General features: G+C 42.7%; 1 protein-coding gene across 1 annotated transcript in view; it reads left to right on the top strand.

Annotated features, from left to right (window-relative positions):
- Positions 1 to 23,619, top strand: part of FER1L6 (fer-1 like family member 6) — a 104,788-nt gene that overhangs the window by 52,465 nt on the left and 28,704 nt on the right. The window contains exons 17-30 of the mRNA XM_019546559.1: positions 2,289 to 2,408; positions 4,293 to 4,445; positions 7,272 to 7,458; positions 8,641 to 8,765; positions 9,496 to 9,630; positions 10,247 to 10,396; positions 15,012 to 15,122; positions 16,348 to 16,509; positions 17,987 to 18,170; positions 18,433 to 18,659; positions 19,980 to 20,102; positions 20,232 to 20,271; positions 22,285 to 22,403; positions 23,434 to 23,565. Of these exons, the coding sequence (XP_019402104.1) occupies positions 2,289 to 2,408; positions 4,293 to 4,445; positions 7,272 to 7,458; positions 8,641 to 8,765; positions 9,496 to 9,630; positions 10,247 to 10,396; positions 15,012 to 15,122; positions 16,348 to 16,509; positions 17,987 to 18,170; positions 18,433 to 18,659; positions 19,980 to 20,102; positions 20,232 to 20,271; positions 22,285 to 22,403; positions 23,434 to 23,565 (1,968 nt within the window). The remainder of the gene's footprint in view (positions 1 to 2,288; positions 2,409 to 4,292; positions 4,446 to 7,271; positions 7,459 to 8,640; positions 8,766 to 9,495; positions 9,631 to 10,246; positions 10,397 to 15,011; positions 15,123 to 16,347; positions 16,510 to 17,986; positions 18,171 to 18,432; positions 18,660 to 19,979; positions 20,103 to 20,231; positions 20,272 to 22,284; positions 22,404 to 23,433; positions 23,566 to 23,619) is intronic.

Here is a 23,619-nt window from a genome sequence, read left to right on the forward strand (position 1 = left end):
GAGCCATGAGAGCGGTTCATCTGGGAGGCGGGGGTGGGGGGGGAAGAGGGGAGGACTTCCTGCAACTGCATACATCCCGGTGGAGGTCTGAGGGACACATGCCCCCCAGATCTGTGCATGGGGTGGAGGCGGCTGTTGCTGCAGGCTGGACTTTGCACCCCGCTGCCACAAGACCTGCACAATGCCATGTGCCTGCTGCAGCTGGGCAGGCAGGGAAGAAACACACACACACAAAGGCACAGGCACACACATGCAGGCACAGATACAGACACACGGAGATGCAGACACACACACAAATCCAGCAGGTAAGTGTATGTGGGGGAAAGGGTCAGGGGAGAGGGAAGGGGCTGGGTGGGGCAGATCGAGAAGGGGAGTGAGTGTGTCTCTGTGCCCGCTCCCAGGACCGGGGCCAGATAGGTGAGGGCCCCTCTGTGGGCCACACATGCACCACCTGGCCAGTCAGCCGGGAGTGGGGAGGGGGCAAAGACTTGCACATAGTGGCTGCCACCATCCCATGCTGCCACTGCCGGGCCCTGTGCCACTTTCTTGTGGCAAATCACACATGTGGCACTGCTGACAGGCGGTGCGTGAGGTGTGAGATGTGTCAGCAGCCCACAGAGCTGCACGTGCAGCCAGCCATGGGACAGCGGTGTGGTGTGCAGTGGTGGCAGCATTGGGTGGTGGCAGTGACAGCCACTGCATGCGAGTTTCCCCCCCCCCTCCCCCCCCGGCTGGCCAGGCGGTGCATGTGCAGTCCACAGAGAGGGACCGCTGCTCTCGTCCCTGGTGCCCTGCTTCTGGGAGCAAGTTGAGGTAGGGGACAGTAAGGTGCTGCAGTGTGCTGTGTAGGGCCAGTGGTGCCCAGCGCACTCCTCTTGCTCTCGTGCAAAGTATGGGATGGTGCCAGGGGAGATGCCGCTGCTGCCACACCCCAGGGTGCACTCCATACCCGCCTGCCCGCCCACCTGGGTGTACCCCCTGCATTCTTTCTAAGTACTCTTGGGGGTATGTGTACCCCCAGTGTACCCCCAGTTTACAACCCCTGAGTTAGGTTCTTCTTACCAGTACTTGGCATTACAATAGCCCCAGATCATTGAGTTAGACTGAGTCATTCCTAACGTTGATTAGTGTAAACACTCATATCCTGCTTAATTGTTCTGGTGGATATAGGTTTGAATGATAGAAGAATCAGGCCCTTTATATTGTGCTTTATTTTCCACATCTGTGTAGATTTTTCAAATTCTATTTGATTTTCACACCATGCCCTTTAAGCCTCCTTTATACTGCCTGAATTAGGTAAAAGGGCCTCTAGATAGACAAGAATCTTGCTCAGAATATACAAAAAGAATTAAATATTGCATGTGTTTTTGCCTCTCTCTCTCATATGTATACCCTGTAATCAAGGTACCAATATGGCCCTTGTTATCATAGTATCTGAGTGCCTCACAATCTGTAATATATTCTGTTCACACCTGTGGGATATGACAATGGCATTATCCCCTTATTAAAGATGGGAAACTGAAACTGATAGACTAAGGTCCAGAACCTCAAAGGTATTGTGGCATCAAATTTCTGTTGAAATTGGTGTGAGTTAAGCATGTAAATATTGTGTAGGGTCCGGGGCTAAGGTACTTGCCACAAGGCCACACAGGAAGTCTGTGGTAAAGGCAGGAATGGAACCCAGGGCTAATCTGAATCTCATATTAACACTCTAACTACTGGACCATCAGTTCTGTTTGACTGTCTTCTTTCAGTGTACGGTCCTGCAGAGCCGGCCCCTGAAGGATGAGGAATGTTGGACAATCTCCAGTACAGCTAACATAGGCCTTCATTAGCAGGTCGATATTGGAGCCATCCAATGTAGTAACTGTGCAGTAAATGTGCAGTGTTCTTTATATATCTCAGTGTTTTCAGCTAAATCTTAGAGTTGAACATTAAATGCATTTATTAGTTGTATTTAATGCCTGTAATATTGCACTGCATGTATCCAACTACCAGGGTTCTGCTCCATTGCTCTAGGCAAAGAAAACACAAATTTCCATGATATAAATACACATGCTTGGAGAAAATGCTAGGTTTCTATAGATCCTGTTCAGTAAATTTCTTCTGTTTTGACAAGAAAAACATTTCATTAGCTTTTCCCACTTCAGGGTAAAGCACTTCCACATTTTTCATCGTGAATCTAAGTACACATTTTCCTTTGCGTGTCTAGTTGTATAGTTTGACGTGCTTTTCATGAATACAATAGCATCTATGAAATATTTACGTGCCATCTATTCTTGTTTCAGGAAGCATTGTCAAATGATGCTCAAGGAATTATTCAACAGCAGAAAAAGAAAATATCCGTGGATGAAATGATGCGTGAGACCCAGACCTTTATAGAGAAAATTCTATTCCTGGTTGAAGAGGTAATTCACTACCAACAGAGAACTTTATACAGGTCCCAATGTCTCAGTAAAATCCTGAGCTCAGTGCCAGCTACCTGAGGATGCCCACTGCTCTCCATCACCTCACTCACTGCTTGCAATATTGGAAATGTCCCTGTGGCCAGAGCAGAGTGATCAGGTGAAGCTGGATGCACCAGATGTGCACTTGCATGCTAGGTTCCATGGTGAGATTCAGAAAAAAGTAATGATGAAGCAGGGGCAGGCAATTATTTTGGGCAGAGAGCTGCTTAACAAGGTTTAGTGAGTAGCCCCGCCCCTTGAAGTTTGCCCTGCCCCACTGGCTGCCATCTTGGGACCGGAAGTCCCACCCCTAACACCTGACCTTTGCTACTGGAAGCTCCTGGCTGTGATGTGCAGTGTTGGCTGGAGCCAGGCACCAGCATCACCCCTGCTGCTGTTGCTGCCTCCACTCTCTGCCAGGCTGCGCACCATGGGGGGAAGGTGGGAGGGGTCCCCATACTCCCCACCCACCTTCACACCCACACCCTGCCCACCCAAGCTCTGCACCGCTGCCACCCGCGTGCAGCGCCCCCCCCCACCAACTTCCCTGCCTGCTGCCTGGAGGGAACGAGATGCCAGGGAAGCCTGCAGTAGCAAGCCCAGTGTTGCCTAGGCCGGGCCTTTGTGCTTATGAGAGTGGGAGCAAAACATAATAGTGTATGTTGGGAGCGAATGTAGGCACCTCACTCCCACGCTTGTGTGGAAGGGCTGGGTGGGGTTCAATTCATTGGGGGCCACCGTGGGCCAGACGAAAGTGCCTGGTGGTCCCCAGGCTGTATTTTGCCAACCCCTGATCTAGAGCAAAGAAGGGGCCTTAATGAAAGGTCCATGATGGAAGAGCAGGATCTAGGGCATCACTTGGGCAGTTTGCAGCCCTCTGTCTGCCATATAGCTGTGCTCTATGAAGCCTTAATTTTCACTACGGATGAGGGGTGGAAGAGGTGGGTCACCCAGTGGATCTTTAATTATATGGATGGTCTTTGTTGGACCTATTCTGAATCTTGCACCCTCACACTGAAGATGGTAATGAAGGAATTCAGTTACAACAGTAGCCAATGCTGTTACTTCTCTTCCAAGCTGCTGCTAGTTCTTATTCAACCTTGGCCTTATGAAAAATAGATCAATGTCTCCTCTTTCTTATTTATCCTGTGGTCTAATGGGGAGTGAGGACTAAGCCCACAGATTTAATGGTCAGAAGATAATGTGACTGGCTAGCGTCATCTGTATATAATACAGGCCCTAGATTTTCACCTGGTCATTTCTACACCATGTCCACTAATTTCTGGTGGCACAAGACCATCTCTTTTAGCAATAAATTCCGTATTGGTTTAAAGACCTCAATCCCACATCCTTTGTCAAGATTCTCTAGTGGCTAAAAATTGTGTTTAAAAAGTTCACTCTATTCCTAGTTTGAATTTTTCTGGCTTCAGCTTCTCACTGCTGTATCTTTATATTATTTTTTATGTGAAAAATTAAACATCTGCTATTATAGCCTTTTCCCCCTCTGTGGGTCCTTATAAGTCATGATCAAGTCATCTACTAGTCTTTTCTTTGATAATCTGAACAGCATGAGCTCCTTAAATCCCTGTACAAAGCTCTTTACCTCCAGCTTTGTTCAGAGACAGATTTGAATTTTGAGGCACAAACTAATTATTTCTTTAATTTATGATCCATGTCTAGCTGTTCTCAGGAGATGCTGATTTTTGCCTTGTCAAATAGTTGAAGAAAATCAGCTGTTATGAGTTGATGTTTAACACAAATTAATAATGGTTGTGTGTAAAAAGAGGATCACTCATTAGCTTAATGTTCAAACCACTGAAATTCTGGTCTTTGTCACTTTAATAGCCTCAGCATACTGTGCCCGATGTGTTCATCTGGATGCTCAGCAACAACAAGAGAGTTGCCTATGCTAGGATCTCAGCAAAAGATGTACTCTATTCTCCTGTGGCTGAGCAGAGAGGCAAAAACTGTGGGAAGATTAAAACCCATTTCCTGAAAGTAAGTCTGGGACATCAGGATCCTTTACTAAAATGTTTTTAGCAGGTAACTCTTTGGAAATTGTCCTTATCCAGGTCTCATTCCAGGAATTTCATTTTAGGTTCTAGCCATCTGAGCTTCAACATGGTTTTGGGTTTGTCTGCATTAGCAAAAGCAGTGTTTCTCATCCAGTGAACTGAGACCTCCAGGGAGTCTCACAAGGCAGTCAGGAGACTGAGGGTGCAGGCAGACGTTATGTTTCTTGCATGATCAGCCTCTGAAAGTGCTCTATAGCCGTGCTGTGACACATGCGTGGATGCAGAGTGCTTTTAATGTGGCTGATCATATGACAAATTACCCCGATCAGATGAGGGATCAGATGAAAGCATTGCACTTTACAGCATCTTAGCAAACTTTTGTTCCCTAACGTTAATTTGTGGCAGGATTGGGGCTGGGCTGATGCAGTGCAGCCCTGTCCCTGGGGCTGTCAGCAGGAAGAGAGGGAGAGCAAGCTGCAGGCTGGGGTTTGCCCAGCCTGAGCTGGAGGGGGGCAGGGGTGGATTGGAGCCCCCTCACCTTGCAGCCTCCCTGACCTTCCCCAGCTCGCTATCTCTCATCCCTTCCACCTCCCTTTCTAGTGACAGCCCCAGAGCAGGGGTGGGGAGCAGGGCTGGGGGAGAGAGGGGACTCCTCAGCTGCAGGCAGGCTCCTTGGGCTCCTGTAGGCAGGCTCAATCCCCCTTCCCCTGTCTTTAGTTTTGTGGGGGACTCTCTAAGTCATGGCACTTCATGTAAAGTGCCGCGAGTTAGAGCGGGGGCCTACACGTCTGTCAGTGCCCATAATAAAGCACTGAAAATCTGATTATGAAGTAAAGCCCCAAAATATTGCTTCTCTACTATGTGCATGCTCTGCCCCTTCAAAGTCAAGCATTTTCTGTCAAAGATTTGGAATCTGCACACAAAGAGATTTTCTAAGTTTACCATTGTTATTACCAATACATGTTTATACTTATTTTAAATCAATGTAAGGATGTTGACTTTAAATAAGGAATTAACTTGAAGAAGCTGGAAGACACTGATACACACACACACACACACACACACACACATATATACACACACATATATGTATATATATACATATATATACATATTCTGTTTCAATGTTATGCGTATTCATATTTCAACTATATGTGTAGTTGAAATACTGTATATTTTATCTTTACCTGTTTATCGTCTTCTCTTATACATGTCCACCATCCTGCTAAGTGATTTATTCCTTTTGTTGCTGCAGTGTCTGTCATAAGTCCATATACACGCATATACAGATGCAATATGTACAGCCTCACTAAATGTTTATTCTCTAACAAATGCATTGCAATGCAAACTTTGAAAACTCCATGGAGAATTGCCAACACGTTGCTAACAGTTATGCTCAGACAACAAGGAAGCACAGTTTCAGATAGAATGTAAAATTGTTTATAGCTCCAATTTAAAGTATGTGTGCATATGTGATACATGTATGTGTGTGTGTATATATATGTATGTATGTATGTATGTGTATATGCACACATATACAGAAATACATATAAAGCACTACAGCCTGTATGTGTCAGACAAGATGGGCTGAGTGGATGTTATATACAGAAACAGTATGTACAGTAACAGCACACAATGAAATATCATAGAGTTGAATCACTGCCCCTTGTCAATAGCTTGATTGAAAAGCCTGAACTTACTGAAACAACAGACAGTTAGTAGCTTATTCTGTAATAGTTGAAACTATTCACACAAGCTTATCTAGAGAGCAGATAGGGTGTCTAGCCTCTTCTAATTGTCAAAGTAGTTTGCTATGCACACCTCTAACTACCTTTTAAAACCTTTCAGTGCATTTATTTTTACCATTCTTTTTAAAGCAACTTGTTAATTTTTTTCAAACCTTACATATGGGAGATGACTTCTCTTTCTATTCAAATGTTTGATTTTATTTTAATTAGATAAAGCCCATTTTAGAAGCGGTCCTTTTGAACACAAAATGAGGCTCAGTGAGAGGATCTGGCATAAGAATTGTTTTGGTCAATTAGATTAAGCCTCATAGGCACAGTATGGTCAGTTCTGTTTTTATCTGAAAACAAATTGTAATTGGGAAACTTGACAGAAAATCCCAATGGTGGGATGTTTCTGTTCTCTTTAAAATACCAAAGGTACACTATGTGTGTGGGGGGGGGTGGGAGGGAGGGGGCAAAAAACAAACCAAACCAAACCAGATAAGCAGTCTTCAGTTGTTAGAGACTTGGAAAAATAGTGCAAAGTAATTATAGTCTAGTTGCTTTTATGCCAAGAATTTCCTAATAATAAACAGTGTAAAATGCAGACTAAGCAGAGAAGGAATGGGAGAGAAGAAAGGAGGTCAATATTGTGGAATTTTTTGTAAAAAACGGTACCATTTTATATGAATTTTTCCTGCCCTGCCTATGCAGTAATACAGTAATATTAAGACCAGGAGCAGCAGCACAGGAAAGTAACATCCATTGAAAAATGGACTAAAGAATGGGAAATTTAAGAGAGCAACCAGGAGAGACAAATTTGCATGTGTTTTGTAGAATAAACCAGGTTTCACGCTACACTGGGGTTGCCACTGAAAGCAGACTTTTCCAGCTAAGTCAGTTATTTTCTTGCTTAGAGGCAAGTATGTCCCACAGCCATTCTTCCTGTGAAGCAGGCATTGCATTTGTCAGTATATTCACCGAGGACCTATTCCTTGTCTACCATGCCTTATCTAAGCTGTTCATAACATTGAACAATTTCTCTTTCTGGCACTTGTCACTTGCTGTGTGAATTTCTTCAGCTACCAGGAAAACGCCCACCAGGTTGGAACGTACATGCAAAAGTTGATACCTACCTCTGGCTTGGTTCTGTCAAGTATGCCCACGCCATTATGGAGAACTTGCCTGTTGGATATGAGACTGAAGAGCCCTCCACAGCTAGCACAGGGCACCATGGTGCCCCTGACCCTGCCTATCTGCGCTACAAAAGTAAGAGAGTACTTCTGCAGTATAGAAGCCAAGAAGCTTAGTAGTTGTAAGGAGCATTAGATACAAAATATTCTGATTTAGCAGGGCTGTGAACCTTCAAGATGTCTGCTTGAAATCATTGCATTTTCTATTTAAGATATGCTAAATGTTTTGATCCTTGGAGGCTGATTCTGGCTGCTGAGTTCAGTGCTGCTGAGCACTCACCATTTGCAAAGATGAGCCTCATGGAAGCTCCACTTGCTTCATGGAGTCATAGGTGTTGGAGCAGGAAGGGGCCTGTTATATTATGCTACTCCCTCTATCTTCCACTCATTCTACATTTGGTCTGCACAGCACAGATTATAGTATTTATACTATCTAGTGTTAAATGTCCCAGAGGGAGAGGCTTATCAGCTTTCTTGGTAAAGCATATGTACCGTGCTATGTAATAAATAAATGTGTACATAGTTTCATAGTTTCATAGTTTGTAGGGTTGGAAGGGACCTGAGCAGATCATCTAGTCCGACCCCCTGCCATGGCAGGAAAGAGTACTGGGGTCAAACGGCCCCAGCAAGATGTTCATCTAACCTCCTCTTAAAGACCCCCAGGGTAGAAGCCTGCACCACTTCTCTTGGAAGCTGGTTCCAGACCCTAGCCGCCCTAACTGTGAAGTAGAGCCTCCTGATATCTAACCTAAACCTACCCTCTGCCAGCTTGGGACCGTTATTCCTGGTCACTCCTGGCAGTGCTCGGGGAAACAGGGACTTCCCCAGTGCCTGCTGGTCCCCCCTGACTAGTTTATAACAGGCCACAAGATCCCCCCTCAGCCTTCTCTTTTGGAGGCTGAACAGGTTCAGGTCCCGTAGCCTCTCTTCATAGTGCCTGCCCTGCTGTCCCCTGATCACACATGAGACAGTCTGGTCAAATGACCATAGACTGAAAATTAACAGACTCTTGATAATCTTCATTTTGACACCGAAAGTGAAAATGTCAGAGAATAAGCCTCAAATTTCCACTTGTAGGATGATGACAGTAACATGTCCCCATCCCATTAGCGTGTTGTTAAGCTCAGATGTTGCAAAAGGCTTTGGGCTAGCCGAAGTGGATGGTAGAGGCTGGACCTCTTTTTGCGTCTTCTTTCTATGCACACATGGTGTTATTCTCACAAAGTTGATGACCGTATTTCTTCTTGTAATGACACAGCACAGCACTTCTTCCAGCTGAGAGCTCACATGTATCAGGCCAGGGGGCTCATTGCTGCAGACAGCACTGGACTTTCTGATCCCTTTGCCAAAGTGACATTTGTTTCACACTGCCAGACCACAAAGGTAAGTTCTGAAGGCTGCCTCATTCGTGCATAATCAAGGAACAGAGATGTCTAATTTCAGCCGTGAAAATGAGATGATAGATTAATTTTTCAAAGCCATATTGGACTTGCCATACCAAATAGGAACAGAGATCTATTTAATTGAATCCCTCATCACTGACAGCCAGTATCAAATGGTTCCATTTCCCTCTGTAAAATGTAGATAATATTTAATTAAAAACTACTAACTCCTTTACAGGGACGTTATAAGGCTTATTTTGTTACACCATATAAATGGCTTCAGGATCATAAGAAATTCAATGCTGGGTAACACCACAAGCATCCTGTCCTTTCCAGTGGACGAGAGTGGATACTAAGGAAGAAAGTATTTATGCAAGACCTGTCTAGATGGCTCTATCCTCTGCACCTCGCCCTCTCCAGCTTCCAGTATTCAGAGAGCCAAGAAATCTAATCCATGGGTTGCACTCCTAACTATCACGTTGAATACCCACTGATGAACTTATCCTCTAGGAATTTGCCCAGTCCTCCTTTGAAACTGGCTAAATGATTGATCAGTCTCAAATTATCAGGTTTTGAGACCCTTATGTAGAAGATGCTCTAGAAATAGGAAGCGCTCATACAATATTAGGACAAGAGGTAACTTTTGAGGCATCTCTGGGGGTCCATCATGTTGTACACTGTACCGTAACACTGTTATCCCGCTTTTTGTATTATTTTCTGTTTTTCATTAGATTATTTCTCAGACATTATCTCCTACCTGGAATCAGATGCTGCTGTTCAATAACATTGTACTTCATGGTGATGGAAAGGAAATTGCTGAATTCCCTCCAGTGGTTGTTGTAGAGCTGTATGACGATGATGCAGTGGTAAACATGAAATACTTCCTGTTAAAATACATGAGCTGTCACAGTGTTACTGTCTCTGAAAGGAACAGAGCCATGTTATTTCATAGGCTTCCCTAGCCAGATACATCAGTTTCTGGCTTTTTGGAATGGAGCTTAATATTGTAGTGGGGTGCAGTCTGAGGCTTATTCTTGGCCTTCAGTTACATCTTTGCAAACCCAAGATTCAACTCATTCCTGTTCAATTCAGATCTAAAGAGGGTAATGAGTGGGAACCATTTAGAAGCATTATTTTATTTGTATGCAATTACACCGTTGTTTCAACATGTAGACAGAGACCAAATTTACCTGGCCCATGCAAGCCTGGTGTCATCTCACTGACTTAGAGTATAGGCGTTGGAGTTGCTGAATGGTGAACCCAAAGGTTTGGTAAGCTTCAGATAGGTTTAAGGAATTCACCCCTCTTCATTTCAGTAGCTGCCTTCCACTGTATCTTACTGCGTGCTTCATGCAGTGCCTAGGATATTAAAAGCCAGTCTCATACATTTGGGTCTTGCACATGCTCCACTGGGTCTTGAAGGCTGCTGTTAGATTTGGACTACATTGGAAAAGACTGAAGTATGTATTCTTATTTATTTAGGGTAAATCTGAATACATTGGCTCTACAGTGGCTTCTCCAGTGGTAAGACTTGCTGACCAGCAGTATGAGCCACCTAAACTGACTTATCACCCATTGTATTGTGGAAATCTCTCTGGAGGGGATCTTCTTGCTACCTTTGAGCTACTACAGGTGAGCTAGAATTGTTTGACCATTAAGATTTAGCCTTATCTAGGGTAGAGATATACCTTGGCTCCAGTCCCACCCTCACTTAAGCAGGTACTCCCTTTTAAGCTCCTTTTACACCTTATATACCTAGACCCCAGTGTAACTGTCACACCTGTGTGTCTTGAAGTTGGAGCTAGACTTCCTGCCCTTGTTCTCACAGCTGCCAGCCCTGGTGATCATCTGGGCCTCACTCCCCTCTCTCTCATGCTGCAGTTGTTGACTTCAGTTGAAAGTGGGCTTCAGTTCTGGGAAATGGCCCTGCATGTTCTTGCTGCCCAGAGCAGCTTTTTGTGTTTGTCCATAGTCCTCCATGCCAGCTTTAGCAAAGTCCCCCGTGCCAGCTTTTCTGCCTGTTAGCAATATGGAGCCAAGGCAGATGAGAGTGAATGAGCTGGATTTTGGTTTGGCTGTAGTGCATTTGAACAAGTGTTAATTAGTTTTCAAATGCAGGGTAAATTCTGCCCTTATTCTGGTAAGGAAGGTACCTTGCTGAGATGCCAACAAGCTACAATACTGTGTCTTTCAGTTCCTACAGGGAGTTTGCAGGGCTACTAATTAGGAGAAAAATCATTTAACTAATAAACAGAGTATTCTGGGATCAATGAAAGATGCAAAACCTGAAACCATGAGGCCATTTTGACAGTCACTTTCCAGGGTGAAACTGCACTTTGAAGCATGTGGAGCTAAATTTTGTTTTTAGTGATGTCTGTTTGATGCTTCTGAAGGGAGCTCATCATCTGTGTGGGATTTAATTGAGGACAGAGGATAGGAGAATAGTATTTTTCCCCCTCAATTTACATTTCATCTACATTTCTAGTAAGCAAACATTCAATTTCATTTCACTTGGCCAAAGAAAACAGCGCCTTTGGCTGCACTTATCTGAACATCTCTCGAAAGCCCAATTTAAAAGCTGGGAAGTAAATATAAAAATGACCCAGCAGTTGCCATTCTCGCGGTGTTTATGGTTAATCCCAGCAGTTTGGAGCCTGAAGAGTCTCACCTCAGATTTTTCAACTATGTGGACAGTAAAGAACAGTTTCAAGCCAAGAGACTTTCAAACATTTGAAAGGTTTCAGTCTCAGAGGCCTGTCATGCTGGTAGCCTCACCTGTTGTCAAAGGGTTCTTGACAATACTCAGAAGAAAAATGGAAATGATAAATCTACAATCACAATTTCACTCTGTGCTTCAGAGGCAACCAGTCACCCCTTTGGTGACATTTTGCATTAGAGTAGCAGTATTTAGGGAGAAACACTCCTTTGTCAAAGTTAAGATTGTTATTCCCACAAAAGGGTTAAAATAAATTTGAATATTTTAATAGCATTTAAGAGACTTCAAGCAACACGAGATTAAGAGAATGACTAGTGAGCACTTGCAGTCTCGGTCATTTGCAGTCATTCAAGATCACAAGGTGCTTTTCTCAAGAACTAGGGATGTTTTTGGACCAGACATCTTGGAACAGTTCCCATCTGTGTAATTACTAGATTTGTATAAAAATCCTGCCCCCTCCCCCCTTGCATTAAAACTGTTGCCATTTTATTTTTAGTTATTTCACTTTGTACATAATTCACTTGGATTAAAGGACTATTTTCACATCCCAAACCTGTGAACATTGGTAACTTTGGAATTTTGACTTCACAATTTCACAGTCCCCTGTGACTCAGAATGGGCCTTGCTTGAAATTAGGATTGTGACCACAAAACAAGCTCTGTAAAGAAAGATGTGTCCAGTTTTTTTAACCAAAATGTCTTTACTTTTATGTTTGAAATCATGTGAAAGAATAGCTTCCTCTTTCTCGGCCAGTGTCTTAACCGCCTAGCACTCTCCATGCAATATAAACTTAATGGCCACATCCACACAAGCAGGGGCATGCACTTGCCACTACTTTGTGCCACTACTATGTGCTTTAGTGAGTGCCCCTGCTCGTGTGCTTTGCAGAGGGACACATTGTCTTGCTATTCCATGTGCTTCAGGATGGGGGCTGGCTGGGGCATAGGGTGCCTCAGTGTGGGGGGCTAGCCAGCATGCAGCCTCCATGCTGAGGCACTGCCCCAACCCTGTGCCCCAATCAACACGTGGAGACGGGGGAGTGGACAGCTCCCCAGCTGGCTGGGGCAGTGTGCCTCAAGACAAGGGAGTAGGAAATCCTAGTAGCAAATTTTGCCCCAGCACGGTCAAACACACAACACGTGCAGTTTGTGGCACCGCAAAGAAGTTTGCAGCACCACAAACTGAACATGCCTGCACATCTGGATCCAGCCAAGAGGGTGCAAATCTTTACTTCTTCACATAGTTGTAGTGTGGCACTGAAGTAAAACCACTCAAGTTATATAAATGCAGTTCTATTTAGGGTTTCATAGTGTGGCAGACAGAAGATTTGGCCTATGAGCTGCTGCTAAACAGCTGCTGTGTTGCCTGCAGAAGTCAGGAATAAATCCCCCAACCCCACACACATGTTTCACTGGCCAGATGTGTTTTTTTCCATCCCCCCTCCCCCACTTTTTTTTCAGAGATTGGCTACATCTGGAGACAGACCATCAAGCGGGTTGGGCAGAGCTCTGAGGTGATCCAAGAAATCTTAGATTCCCAGCTGGCAGATCCTGCTCACTTTCTCGGGATCAGACTGATTGACACCTACAGGGTGGGGTATCAGAGTGGCAGGGATGTGAGGGCCACAGGGAGCTGGTTTGTTTTCCTCTGCACCATGGGGTATGCAGGCCTGCTCAGAGCATTGGGGCATATCTTATCTGTTGAGTACACTTTTGATGCAGGGACCTCAGGCATGGGTGATGCTGCAGTTTCTCCTGTTCTGTGGCATGCAACAGTGTGTGGCTCTGAGGACTGAAATGCTGAAATCTAATTAATTGAGTTTAGTTGAGGTACACAGGTATAATTCTGTGGCCTGTTATATAAAGGAGCTCACACTAGCTGATCTAATGCCTGTTTCTAACCTTAAACTCCATGAAATCTAATAAACAAGGTGCTTTGGGATTCATATAGGTAAAAGGTGCTAGTGTATATAAATGTGAATTATTGCTGTTAGTTTTATTATTGCCATCACTTCTTACAGCAGAGCAATGACTAGGAGATATATTTTACACCCTTCTGTTCTCTGCACCTACAAGGTAGTCAGGAAAATATCTCTTCTTCCTTATGTTAATTGAGCCTCCCACACAGTAGCACATATCAGTACCTAAAAAAGACAGATGACACCTATTTAAAAGAACCAATTCACAGGTCCCCTGGTGATGGCAGCTGATAGTCTTAACCTTTCAGTAGCAATAATTTATCTTTGCAATTATGAAGTGCCTTTGACAAAGCATTGCTGCTTCTTACCATCTATGTCCTTTTGTTTGTAGAGAGCGTGTATCACAATACAGCCCATCTGTTTGATCTATTTGCCCAGTCCCTTAGTTAACCTGAAAACACTTCACATCTTATCCTCTCCCATATCCACCTCTTCATGTATTGTAATGAAGCTGAGCACAGTTGCTAAGCAAGACACAAGGTAATCCGTAAACTAGAAATTCATAGTTTGTTTTAGTAGAGAAGAGATCCTTGTTAAAGAGATCAGTGCTCTTTTGACATAGCCTGACCAAGTAAAAGCAAAGTTCTGCTAAACCAGGCAGCGTGTAGATCTGCCTTATAGACACTTGGGAGGAAGGAAGGGAACCAAACAACTCTTGAAAACTTACAGTGGGTTGAGAAATAAAAATGCAGGGAAAAGGGAGAACCAGAGCATGGTGACAGGTAAATGTCATTCAACTAAGTGAATTCTTCAAGTCAATGATAATATCCAAATATTATGACATCCCTTCCACCTACCCCCCCCACCCACACATACACACACAATCCAAAATAGATATATGAGGTAAATATGAATATCAGCATCTTTGCCCATCCCAAAGGTGAATACAAACATGTGAGTTCACTTACAAGAAGCACAAGGGCTGCCTGCATCCAGAGTCTTGGTGGGATGCTGTATAGAGGGAGGACTCAGCCTTGACATTTCCAGGGCTTGGTTGTTCCCAAACACAGCATTTCTACTTTGACAAGTCACCCCTGTTATGCCAGGCTTTGTGTGACTTCCAGGCAGAGTTAACAGAGCCATGATCACCTTAAAAGATGGTTAAATAATGTTGTCTGCTGGATTTTTTTCTAGATTGTTCTTCTGAAATAGTGGCCAGTGTATGATTCAGTTCATCCCTTCTTAGTTTGTTTTCCAGTAAGAACCATAGTTAAAAGAGTATCATTTTTTGACAGCCTTTTAGTTATTATATTATTAAGTATAATTACTCAGGGCATGTAATGTGTTCCTTATAGCTGATTATGGTCTATCAAGTCAAGAGAGACACTTTCTGGAGAGCTGCCTGAATACATGCTGTTGAACATAAAATGATTTCTCCCCATGAAATCTTTCCCTTTCTTTCTCGTGATGCAAAGCATTTTCTCACTGTTGCATTTACATGACAACTCTAGTCTCTGTGAAGTGCTCTATTCTGTGTACAAGTCACAGGAAGCTCTGAGCAGATCTTTATTTCTGCACAGACCAGTAAGAGCTATCAACCGTTTCATTCTTAGGTTCCTGATTCTGGTCCCCAGAGCCTTCCCTCAGTAGATCCACCTGATGTTACCCAGATTTATCCAGTTCCCGCCAACATCCGTCCCATTTTAAGTAAATACAGAGTGGAGGTAAGTGGCCAAAAACAATATTTTAACTGTTTCAGACTCTCAGATGCCTACGTTGTCATAGTAGGCCACAAGGTTTAGCTGTGCAAGCTTTTTATTTAGCCACATAAGTAAAATTCCACGGGATTGTGAAAACAATTCAGAGGGCCAGGACAGGTAGCCCTGAAAGCTGTGGGTAACTTGCCCCCTGAGTTTGGTCTTGAAAATAACTGGGGCCAGATTTCAGCTACAGCTTGTCCATGTTAATGGGGGCCAGCTTTTTTGGTAGCTGTGCCACAGACAAAACCCTACTCCATCTCCAAGTGCCAGTCCGTTCCCTTTCTCCTGCCCAGTCACTCTGCTTCCCACAATCTGCCCAATATGTCACTGTATTCCCTGCTCCCTCCCTGACCTGCCACATGCCACACACAGGTTTCCCTTGCTATTTGTGGCACTCATGCAACAGATTGGCTACTCCCATCATCTAGATGACCTTAGTTCTCCACCAAGGAGTACATTAACATCAATTACCCTCACGAAAATATCAAATCAAACTCAACGCAGTCCTTTGCCAGCTCTAGGCCTGTGTTTCTAGTCCTTTCTAGACACATCACCCAGTTCCTGGCAAAATAGCAGCCCTACTTCTTTAGGCTTCTTAAGGGCTCACACCAGGCACTTGCTCTTCTCACACGTGAACTTCTTCCCCACTCAAAACTCTCCTTGCTGCCTCCATTTTCCAAGCCCCTTCTAAAGGAAAGCTGCATCCTCTGAAGGTCTGCCTGCTGACTCAGTTACCTGCACATATCTAGATGTAGCCATGAGACCTAGTTGAGCAGGGTAGCTGCTATTATCCTCTTCCCAGCTAGGGTGAGGTTTGTATACATCCATCACATAGGCAATGGGCTATGCCAAGTTGTTTCCTGAGAAGGTGGCTGTTCAGGTGAATAGCATGCGTGCCTGATAAAGGAGAGGAATATTACAAATAAAATTATTATTGTTGCTATTGCTGCAGCTGTTGCTGATGATGATCTCAGTGTTTGGTTAAAGATTAGAAGTTGTTAATTGCTTTAACTTGTAATGCCATTTTTTTACTGCAGAAAATGACAGTTGTCTGAGGCAAGTTCTTGTAGTCCTCCCCACCAGCTTTAGAAGTACTCTCTGCTGCTCGGTATTGCCAGAGTGAACCTGCCCCCTGGTTCCTGGTGGTAGCTATATGTTGCTGACCATGTCTCTCCAACCTTCCATATAGGTTCTGTTCTGGGGTGTTCGTGAACTGAAGAAGGTCCAGCTTCTTTCTGTAGACCGCCCCCAAGTTCTCATTGAATGTGCAGGGAAAGCCGCGAAATCGTGCGTCATCCAGAGCTACAAGAAAAACCCCAACTTCAACGTCCAAGCAGATTGGTTTGAAGTGGTGCGTACTATGTGGTGCCCCTGCGCATGGTGTGGTCCCTGCGAAAGACATAAATGAATGGCTCATTTCAGTGATTCCCGGCCAGACCACTCCTCTGTGTCTTAATTATGCATTGAGAGAAATCATTATTTATACATTAACCTAATCGTTTAAAGGTGCTCCAGATGGATACAATTACTAATGTTTTGCTAGAAGAAGAAACTGTTCAGAAGCTGCTTCTCAATTAGGCCAGATCATTAATGAAACACATTGCAATTAAATTTAGATCCACTGGGTGGAACTTGTTGCTAGACAGCAGGAATTTTTTCTTCCCAAAGATATGTTATGGTTTGGATTTCTTTCCTTTTTAAGCCCTTGTTACCATACTGGGCAGTTAAGTGGCCCAAGAGCACTGGAGACGTTTATATTGTTGACTTGAATCTATCCCTTATTAGGCATGCTTGGACATTTTAATTACTGTCCACTGGCCTGTAGGATAGGAACTGACAGCAGAGATGAAGATCTATTAAAGTATTCATAAAGCACAATGCTATCTCAGGGGTGGCAGTAATACCTAAATTCTTTCTGTTTTATCTTGGTATCTTTAACTTCTGTTGCACTTGACACGTTTAAAGTGCTATATAGACATTACATGGGTGACTGGTGCCACCTTAGTCAGGGCGGGCATATGCCGCCTCCCCAGTGACCAGTCAGTGCGGCCAGTCTCACCAATCGGGGGGTCCCCCCATGGCCAATCTCGCCAACCAGAGGTGTGGGATGGGTCATCCCATGGCAGAATTTTCCAACCAGTGAGCTGCTGCGCTGCTCCCGAAAGCGGCCGTGGCACTCCTGGAAGCTGTCTGCATCCAGCGCTTGCACTCCCCAGCCAGCACTCACGGGGGGGCCGGTACTCCTGCCTGCCTCCTGCCGCCCATCGCCTGAGCAGGGAGCGCAGCCTGTCAGGGGGTGCACGTGCACCCCCATGCATTCCCTACACATTGCCACTGAGTCATTACCTAGTTCATCCTCACCAAAGCCTTTCATGATAGGTAAGTATTTATTGTCCTCACGTTATGGAAGGAGAGCCTAGGAGGTACAAGGGCAAAGTCACAGCAGGGACATTATTATTGGACTGATACATTCTTTCCTCTCAACATCACTCTTCTTCACTGCTCTAGACCAGTGGTGGCCAACCTTTTTGGCAGGTGTCACAAATTAAACCTTGCCCCCCCCCACCCCCACCAGTGCTACTCTGCTCCCCAACTTTCTACCTGATCTGCCACTCTGATCTCTACCCCCAACTTGATCTGCCATGAGCCAAACACAGCAGCTACCTGTGCCATTTTTGGCATGCAGGCCACAGGTTGGCCACCCCTGCTCTAATCCATTTTGTTCACATTGATGCATTTAATAACCAGGGCAAACTATTGCATTTCATGACTACTTAGTCCAGGAGCAAACAAATGAAACAAATGGGTTGTTTGTTCTCTTCTGATAGGAATTACCTGAAAATGAACTTCTGCACCCGCCCCTTAGTATCTGTGTTGTGGACTGGAGAGCCTTTGGTCGCAGCACGCTTGTTGGAACACACACCATCAACTGCCTGAAGCAGTTTCTATATAAGCCTAAGGGCCTTCCTGAAGCTACAGCAAAGGCAGTGGAAGTTGTAGAAACTGGCAGAGGTAAATTCTAGATTCCCAAATAAAAATACCAAGTAATAATTTTGGTGAAACAATTGTCATTTGATAATTTATTGCAGTGCATCTTAAAGCAAAACATTACTTAAAGGATTTCTGGGTTGGGGATAATTGTTTAGCCCCTTGCCAGATTGTGCACTATCCATGAATAAGGACAGGCATTATTGTTAATAACTGTTTAAGCATCAACATGATGACCATCATTTCTGGCAAAGTCTTACCCAGCTTGCTCTGCCTCCAATTTCAGCATCCCCTGAGTCGTCAAAGCTACTTGAATCACCCCAAGAACAGCCTCCCCCAACAGATCATATATATGTTGATGTGGAGCATGTTACTGCTGCAGTAGGAATGCCAGAACCAGTTCCAGCACCATCTCCTTCTCCAGCAACTTTACCTGCTACCTCTTCATTGACTCCACCTGCTCCTAAATCTTCATTGGCCTCATCTCAACGAACAAAAGATGGAAAACAAAAGGTGGGCACAGCTGAAGCCATCAGCTAAGAGTTATTTGGAAGTAATTTCTCATTATTTATATTACTGATGTTGTCTTCGAGCCTAGCAGTTCTAGTCATGGAACAGGATGCCACTCTGGCTAGATGCTATACAAAGATAGAACAAAAAGGTGGTCCCTTTTTGTCCCCACAGCACTTGCAATCCAAATATCAGACCAGAGACCACTGGGGAATAAATGGATGGGGAAGCACCAAGGAACAGTGAGATAATATTGGCTATTATGGTGGGCAGTATATATTTTAGACTGGAAAAATATGTTTTTTCTGATCAGTTGTTTGTGTAAATTATGGGCCAGCAACTGTTTCTTTCTTTTTTTTGGTTTCAGTTTCACTGATAATAGTCATTCTTTCATTTTTAATATTAGAAACAGACCATGACTCAACTGGAGGCCTTTGCGTTCTATTGCAGTTGGTTTTGGCAGTGGGATAAAGAAAGCAGCCTCTTGTAATTACACCCTGCTAGTTTATTTTATAATTTGAAGGTCTAAGAAATGCAGTGATGTTTAGACCCTCTATATACACACCTTTGTGTGTTTTTCACCTTTTACCATTGCATTTAAAGATATAAGGACAATACAATAAAGAGTAGTGCATAAACAGAGCCAGGTGATTCAATTGTGTGCATCTAATACAGGTTATGATAGCTGCTGTTGTAACTGCACTGCTAAATACATGCCAATGACACGCTGCAACTCCTTACTGGTATGAATGGTTGAATGCAAATTTAATAGGGCCCAATACTTAGTTATATGAGTAATCTAACTGAAGGCAGTGGGACTGCTTGCACAAGCAGTTGGTTTGCAGGTACTGTCTTTTACTTTTCTAAGGGCAAAATGGCTGTGTTTTCAATGGCCATTGAGAATCCTTATTGGCTTCATAACTCATGTGTTGGCAATACTGAAAGACCTGAGTATGTCTGCAAACTGTCCCAAATTCAGTCGGGAGGAGTAAAGAAACTAGGGCAGAGCAAAAAGTGTGTTTTCGTGAATATTTCTTTATGGCAAAGCTTTCCTTTAAATGGTTTGCTTTGTATCACATTTTAGAAGTACACTATTTTGGTGTCAGTCAAAATAATGTAGCGATTTCATGGATAAATGTTAACCACAACAAGTTTCTCTGTTAGATCATAAAGAGGGAGAAGCAAAGTAATGTAACATTTACTTAGTTCTTAGAAGAGAAAATCCAGTCTACCCACATTGTTCCTCTTGTCTTCATAATCGATTTGGCTTTTAAGAGTTCACAATCTTTGAATTTAACATCATTTTCCTTACATTTTTCTTAGGACTTAAGGAAATGTTCTGGACAATCTACCAAGAGAAAAAAGAGAACTCTAGTGGATGAATCTGCTGAAAATGTTATTGACTGGTGGTCAAAGTACTTTGCTTCTGTGCTAAAAATGCAAAAGGTCAGTGCATCAATTAAACATGCAACTGAGTAGATGAATGGTGTTTGAAAACCAGGTTGTATGCTAAATGACTTCACTTTTATTATTCCTTTTATATTTATATTGTCCATTCTCTTTTTGTTTTGATAGGCAAAGGGAATCTATCCCAGTGATGGAAAACCCAACACCAGTGAGAAATACATTTGCATAATTTTTACTTGTAATGATTTGTTTCAGTGATAATTGAAGAATATTACCACTGTTCATGGTTCATGGTTATTTTTAGTAGCATTGCACCATGGGTGAAGTCTTCAGATTCTGATCCATACTGGATTAAGTTATGTTTGGGTTAGATATTAAATATATTAAAATGTCGTGAGCAGTTCTTTGCAGATTTCAGCCTCAAAATGATGGATGAATGTACAAGGTTGCATGCTGTAAGGAGACAACTACATTCTTGGGCAGCAGCTGTATTGTGTCCCAAATATAAGACAAATTTTTAGTGCAACTCAGAACCAAAACACTACAAATAGACTATGAAGGATTACAGAATTGAGAGGCTTTACCACTGCTGTGTCCAACTCAATGTCGACTCAAGAATGTTTAGCATCAGCACTTGGAGAGATTTGCCAAGAATAGACAGTAAATGCCTTAATAAAACAAAGTAATCTGTTGCTTTGGAAGTCACTGTAATAGTGACCCATGCCTCTAGCAAATATTTTGCTAATCCAATTTCTTAAATTTGACAAGGAAGGGAAGTCTAATGTTTGTACTGGCTGTGCAGAGTTGCTGTTCACATTTAAAAAGCTGCCTTCATTCCCATCCTAGAGGTGACAGCATTTTTCTAGTGGTTGAAGTAATTTAGAGTTTCCAAAGCATTTTGAGGATCTTTCTATATCAGTTGTTATTTATGCTGGGAGCAGCAGCTGACTAGAGTTTCCATTACCTTAGTAGTATGGATGATTTCATATCAGTCTACATGAGATAAATGTTTTGATAGACAGGGAATGCTGTACAAAAGTCTGACATCATATCCATGTACAATGTATGTATTTGATAGAGTTTCTATTGCAGTTGACCAAGCTGACAGCTTGAAAACTGAAAAGCACTAGTATTTTTATTTGATATGTTTCATATTTGTATCTAGATTTATACAACTAGGACTGAGCTTGATATTCATCCCTTCCAATCCTATATCGTTAATATAAGTGTACAGATACATATACTCTTATATAAATACAAATCAATGTATAAATATACCCTTAAATATAAATATATACCTAATATAAAATATAGATAAATCATAGAAAAGTAGGGCTGGCACAGACCTCAGGAGGTCATCTAGTCCAACCTCCCTCTTAAGGCAGGACAGTCCTATTTAAACTCTTCCAGTTAAGTGTTTGCCTAACTTCCTTTTAAAAACTTTCAAGGAGGGAGATTCCACAACTTCTCTAGATAATCTGTCCCAGTGCTTAAATGCTGCATAGTTATAAAGTTATTCCTAATAATAATAATCATGTCTTATTTATGTTAGAGCTAGTGCAGTTGATAAGGCGAGACTGACCCAAATTTAAGCCTAGATACAACCAAGCCAGAATAAATGTGAAAAATTGGAATAAATACCTAGACTTCAAAGGTCTTTCCTGCCTTTTTTGGTATTTGGTGGTGCTTCAACCAATTTGTTTCTGCTTAGCCATTGCAATCATTGCAGCTCACATTCTCTGGGGCTTCCTCAAGATCAGAGGCATGCTGAGATGTGTTCTGTGCTGCCTTTGCCTTGAGGAAAATCTGGATTATATGAGACCACAAAGGAGCGGTCATCCTGGCAGTGGCAGTCCACCAAAATAAGCCTCTCCCTGAAAAGGAGTGCTGAAGAAGAAGGATTAAAGGGGGGACAAGAAGAAAATAATGTGTGCATGGTGGATAGAGTGAGAATGGAAGTCACCAGGTTTGGGGAATAAGCATAATCCTGTCATCTGACAGTGCTCAGCAGCAGAGAGGTATAAAAATTGTGTTTCTGTTAAGGAAAAGGCATGAAAAAGGAGAGGGATCTCTGACTTGCTTGAGATGAGAGAGTGTAAGTGGAGAAGAAGGAAGGGAGTAAGACATCTGTATGGTTTTTTTACTAACTCAGCTAAAACATTTGAGGTTGGTCCATCATTGCAATCACTAACGCCTAAATGATGTTATCAAATCTCTGTAGCTAAGCAGACTTCTGACGATGTAACATTAAACATTGAAGAGACACCAGAAAAAAAGAAGAAAAATAAGTTACTCCAAAAGAAAGGAAAGGAAGAAGCCCCAAATCTGGCAACTTTGCAGGTGAAAAATATTTCATTGCTTTGTTTTTATCCTATAAACTCAAAATTGACTGTTGTACCCAGGACTTAGCCTACAGTGAGTCTTGAGTGGAATTTAGTCATTGTGCTGCTACTCAGAAGAGGGCTGAATGTCACCCTTACTAAATATTAGACTCCTACTCCTTTTTTGTTTCCCTTTGTTATAGTTTCACCTTGGATATAGCTAATTAAATGAATTTTTCCACACCTTATCGTATCAATGCAATTAAACATGTTCAGTGATTTAGTCTAAAACATCTACTTGTACTAACATCAGCACAGGAATGCAGTTACTAGAGATTAAATGTTTCAGAAATGTGAGGTGTATAAGAATTGGGAAAGTAAATAGTATTCAAAGTCTTATATAAATGGATAGTCTGCTCTTACTGGGAATAATATATTAGATGCTATTCTCCCTATCTTATAAAAAACAAAGTAACAATAGAGGATGTTCAAAGAAAAGATTAGGAACAAGGAAAATGATTAGAAACCTAGGAGTTGAACGAAAGGGGACATGAAACAGGTTTATAATATAATGAAATGATAGCCTTTATATCATCTTTTAAAATAGAAAGGCTTCACCTTGAGCAACAGAAATGGAGTACCCTTTTCACCTTTACATTCAAATTTACACAGAATAATACTGTAGCAGACAGAGGTGGAAAACTCTCTTTTAGATAATAAATGGATTGCATTATCTAGTGCAGGAAGATTGCTATTGACAATACTTCTTTTTCTTTTTTTGTCATGCTGCCATGCTTCTTGTCATTAAGGTGCTGCTAAAATATTGGGGTGGCAAAATACCACGCACATATGTTAAAAATAAAACATTTCTCAGCAGCAGTGGAGGAGGGGATCTTTTCCTGTTGGTTCCCAAAGAGTTTTGCAAATACTTGATTTTATAAAACCGTTTTTCCGAGCTAAAACTGATCTTGGGCTTACCCTCTACTGCAACAATGGTTGTGCATGTACTTAGTACGTCTTAAGAAATGAGCATTCTCCCATGTTTCAAGATCTACGACGGAGACCTAGAGAGTGAATTTAATAACTTTGAAGACTGGGTGAAAACCTTTGAACTCTTAAGAGGCAAATCCAGTGACGAAGACCATGGTGACCATGAAGACAGAAAAATAGGAAAATTTAAGGTGAGCTTAAATGCTGATTTGGTGCCTGGCAATTTAAAGAGGGGCATGTTTTCA

The sequence above is a fragment of the Crocodylus porosus genome, unplaced genomic scaffold (genome assembly GCF_001723895.1).
Source record: "Crocodylus porosus isolate Cpor-Errol unplaced genomic scaffold, CroPor_comp1, whole genome shotgun sequence".
Classification (NCBI taxonomy): domain Eukaryota; kingdom Metazoa; phylum Chordata; order Crocodylia; family Crocodylidae; genus Crocodylus; species Crocodylus porosus.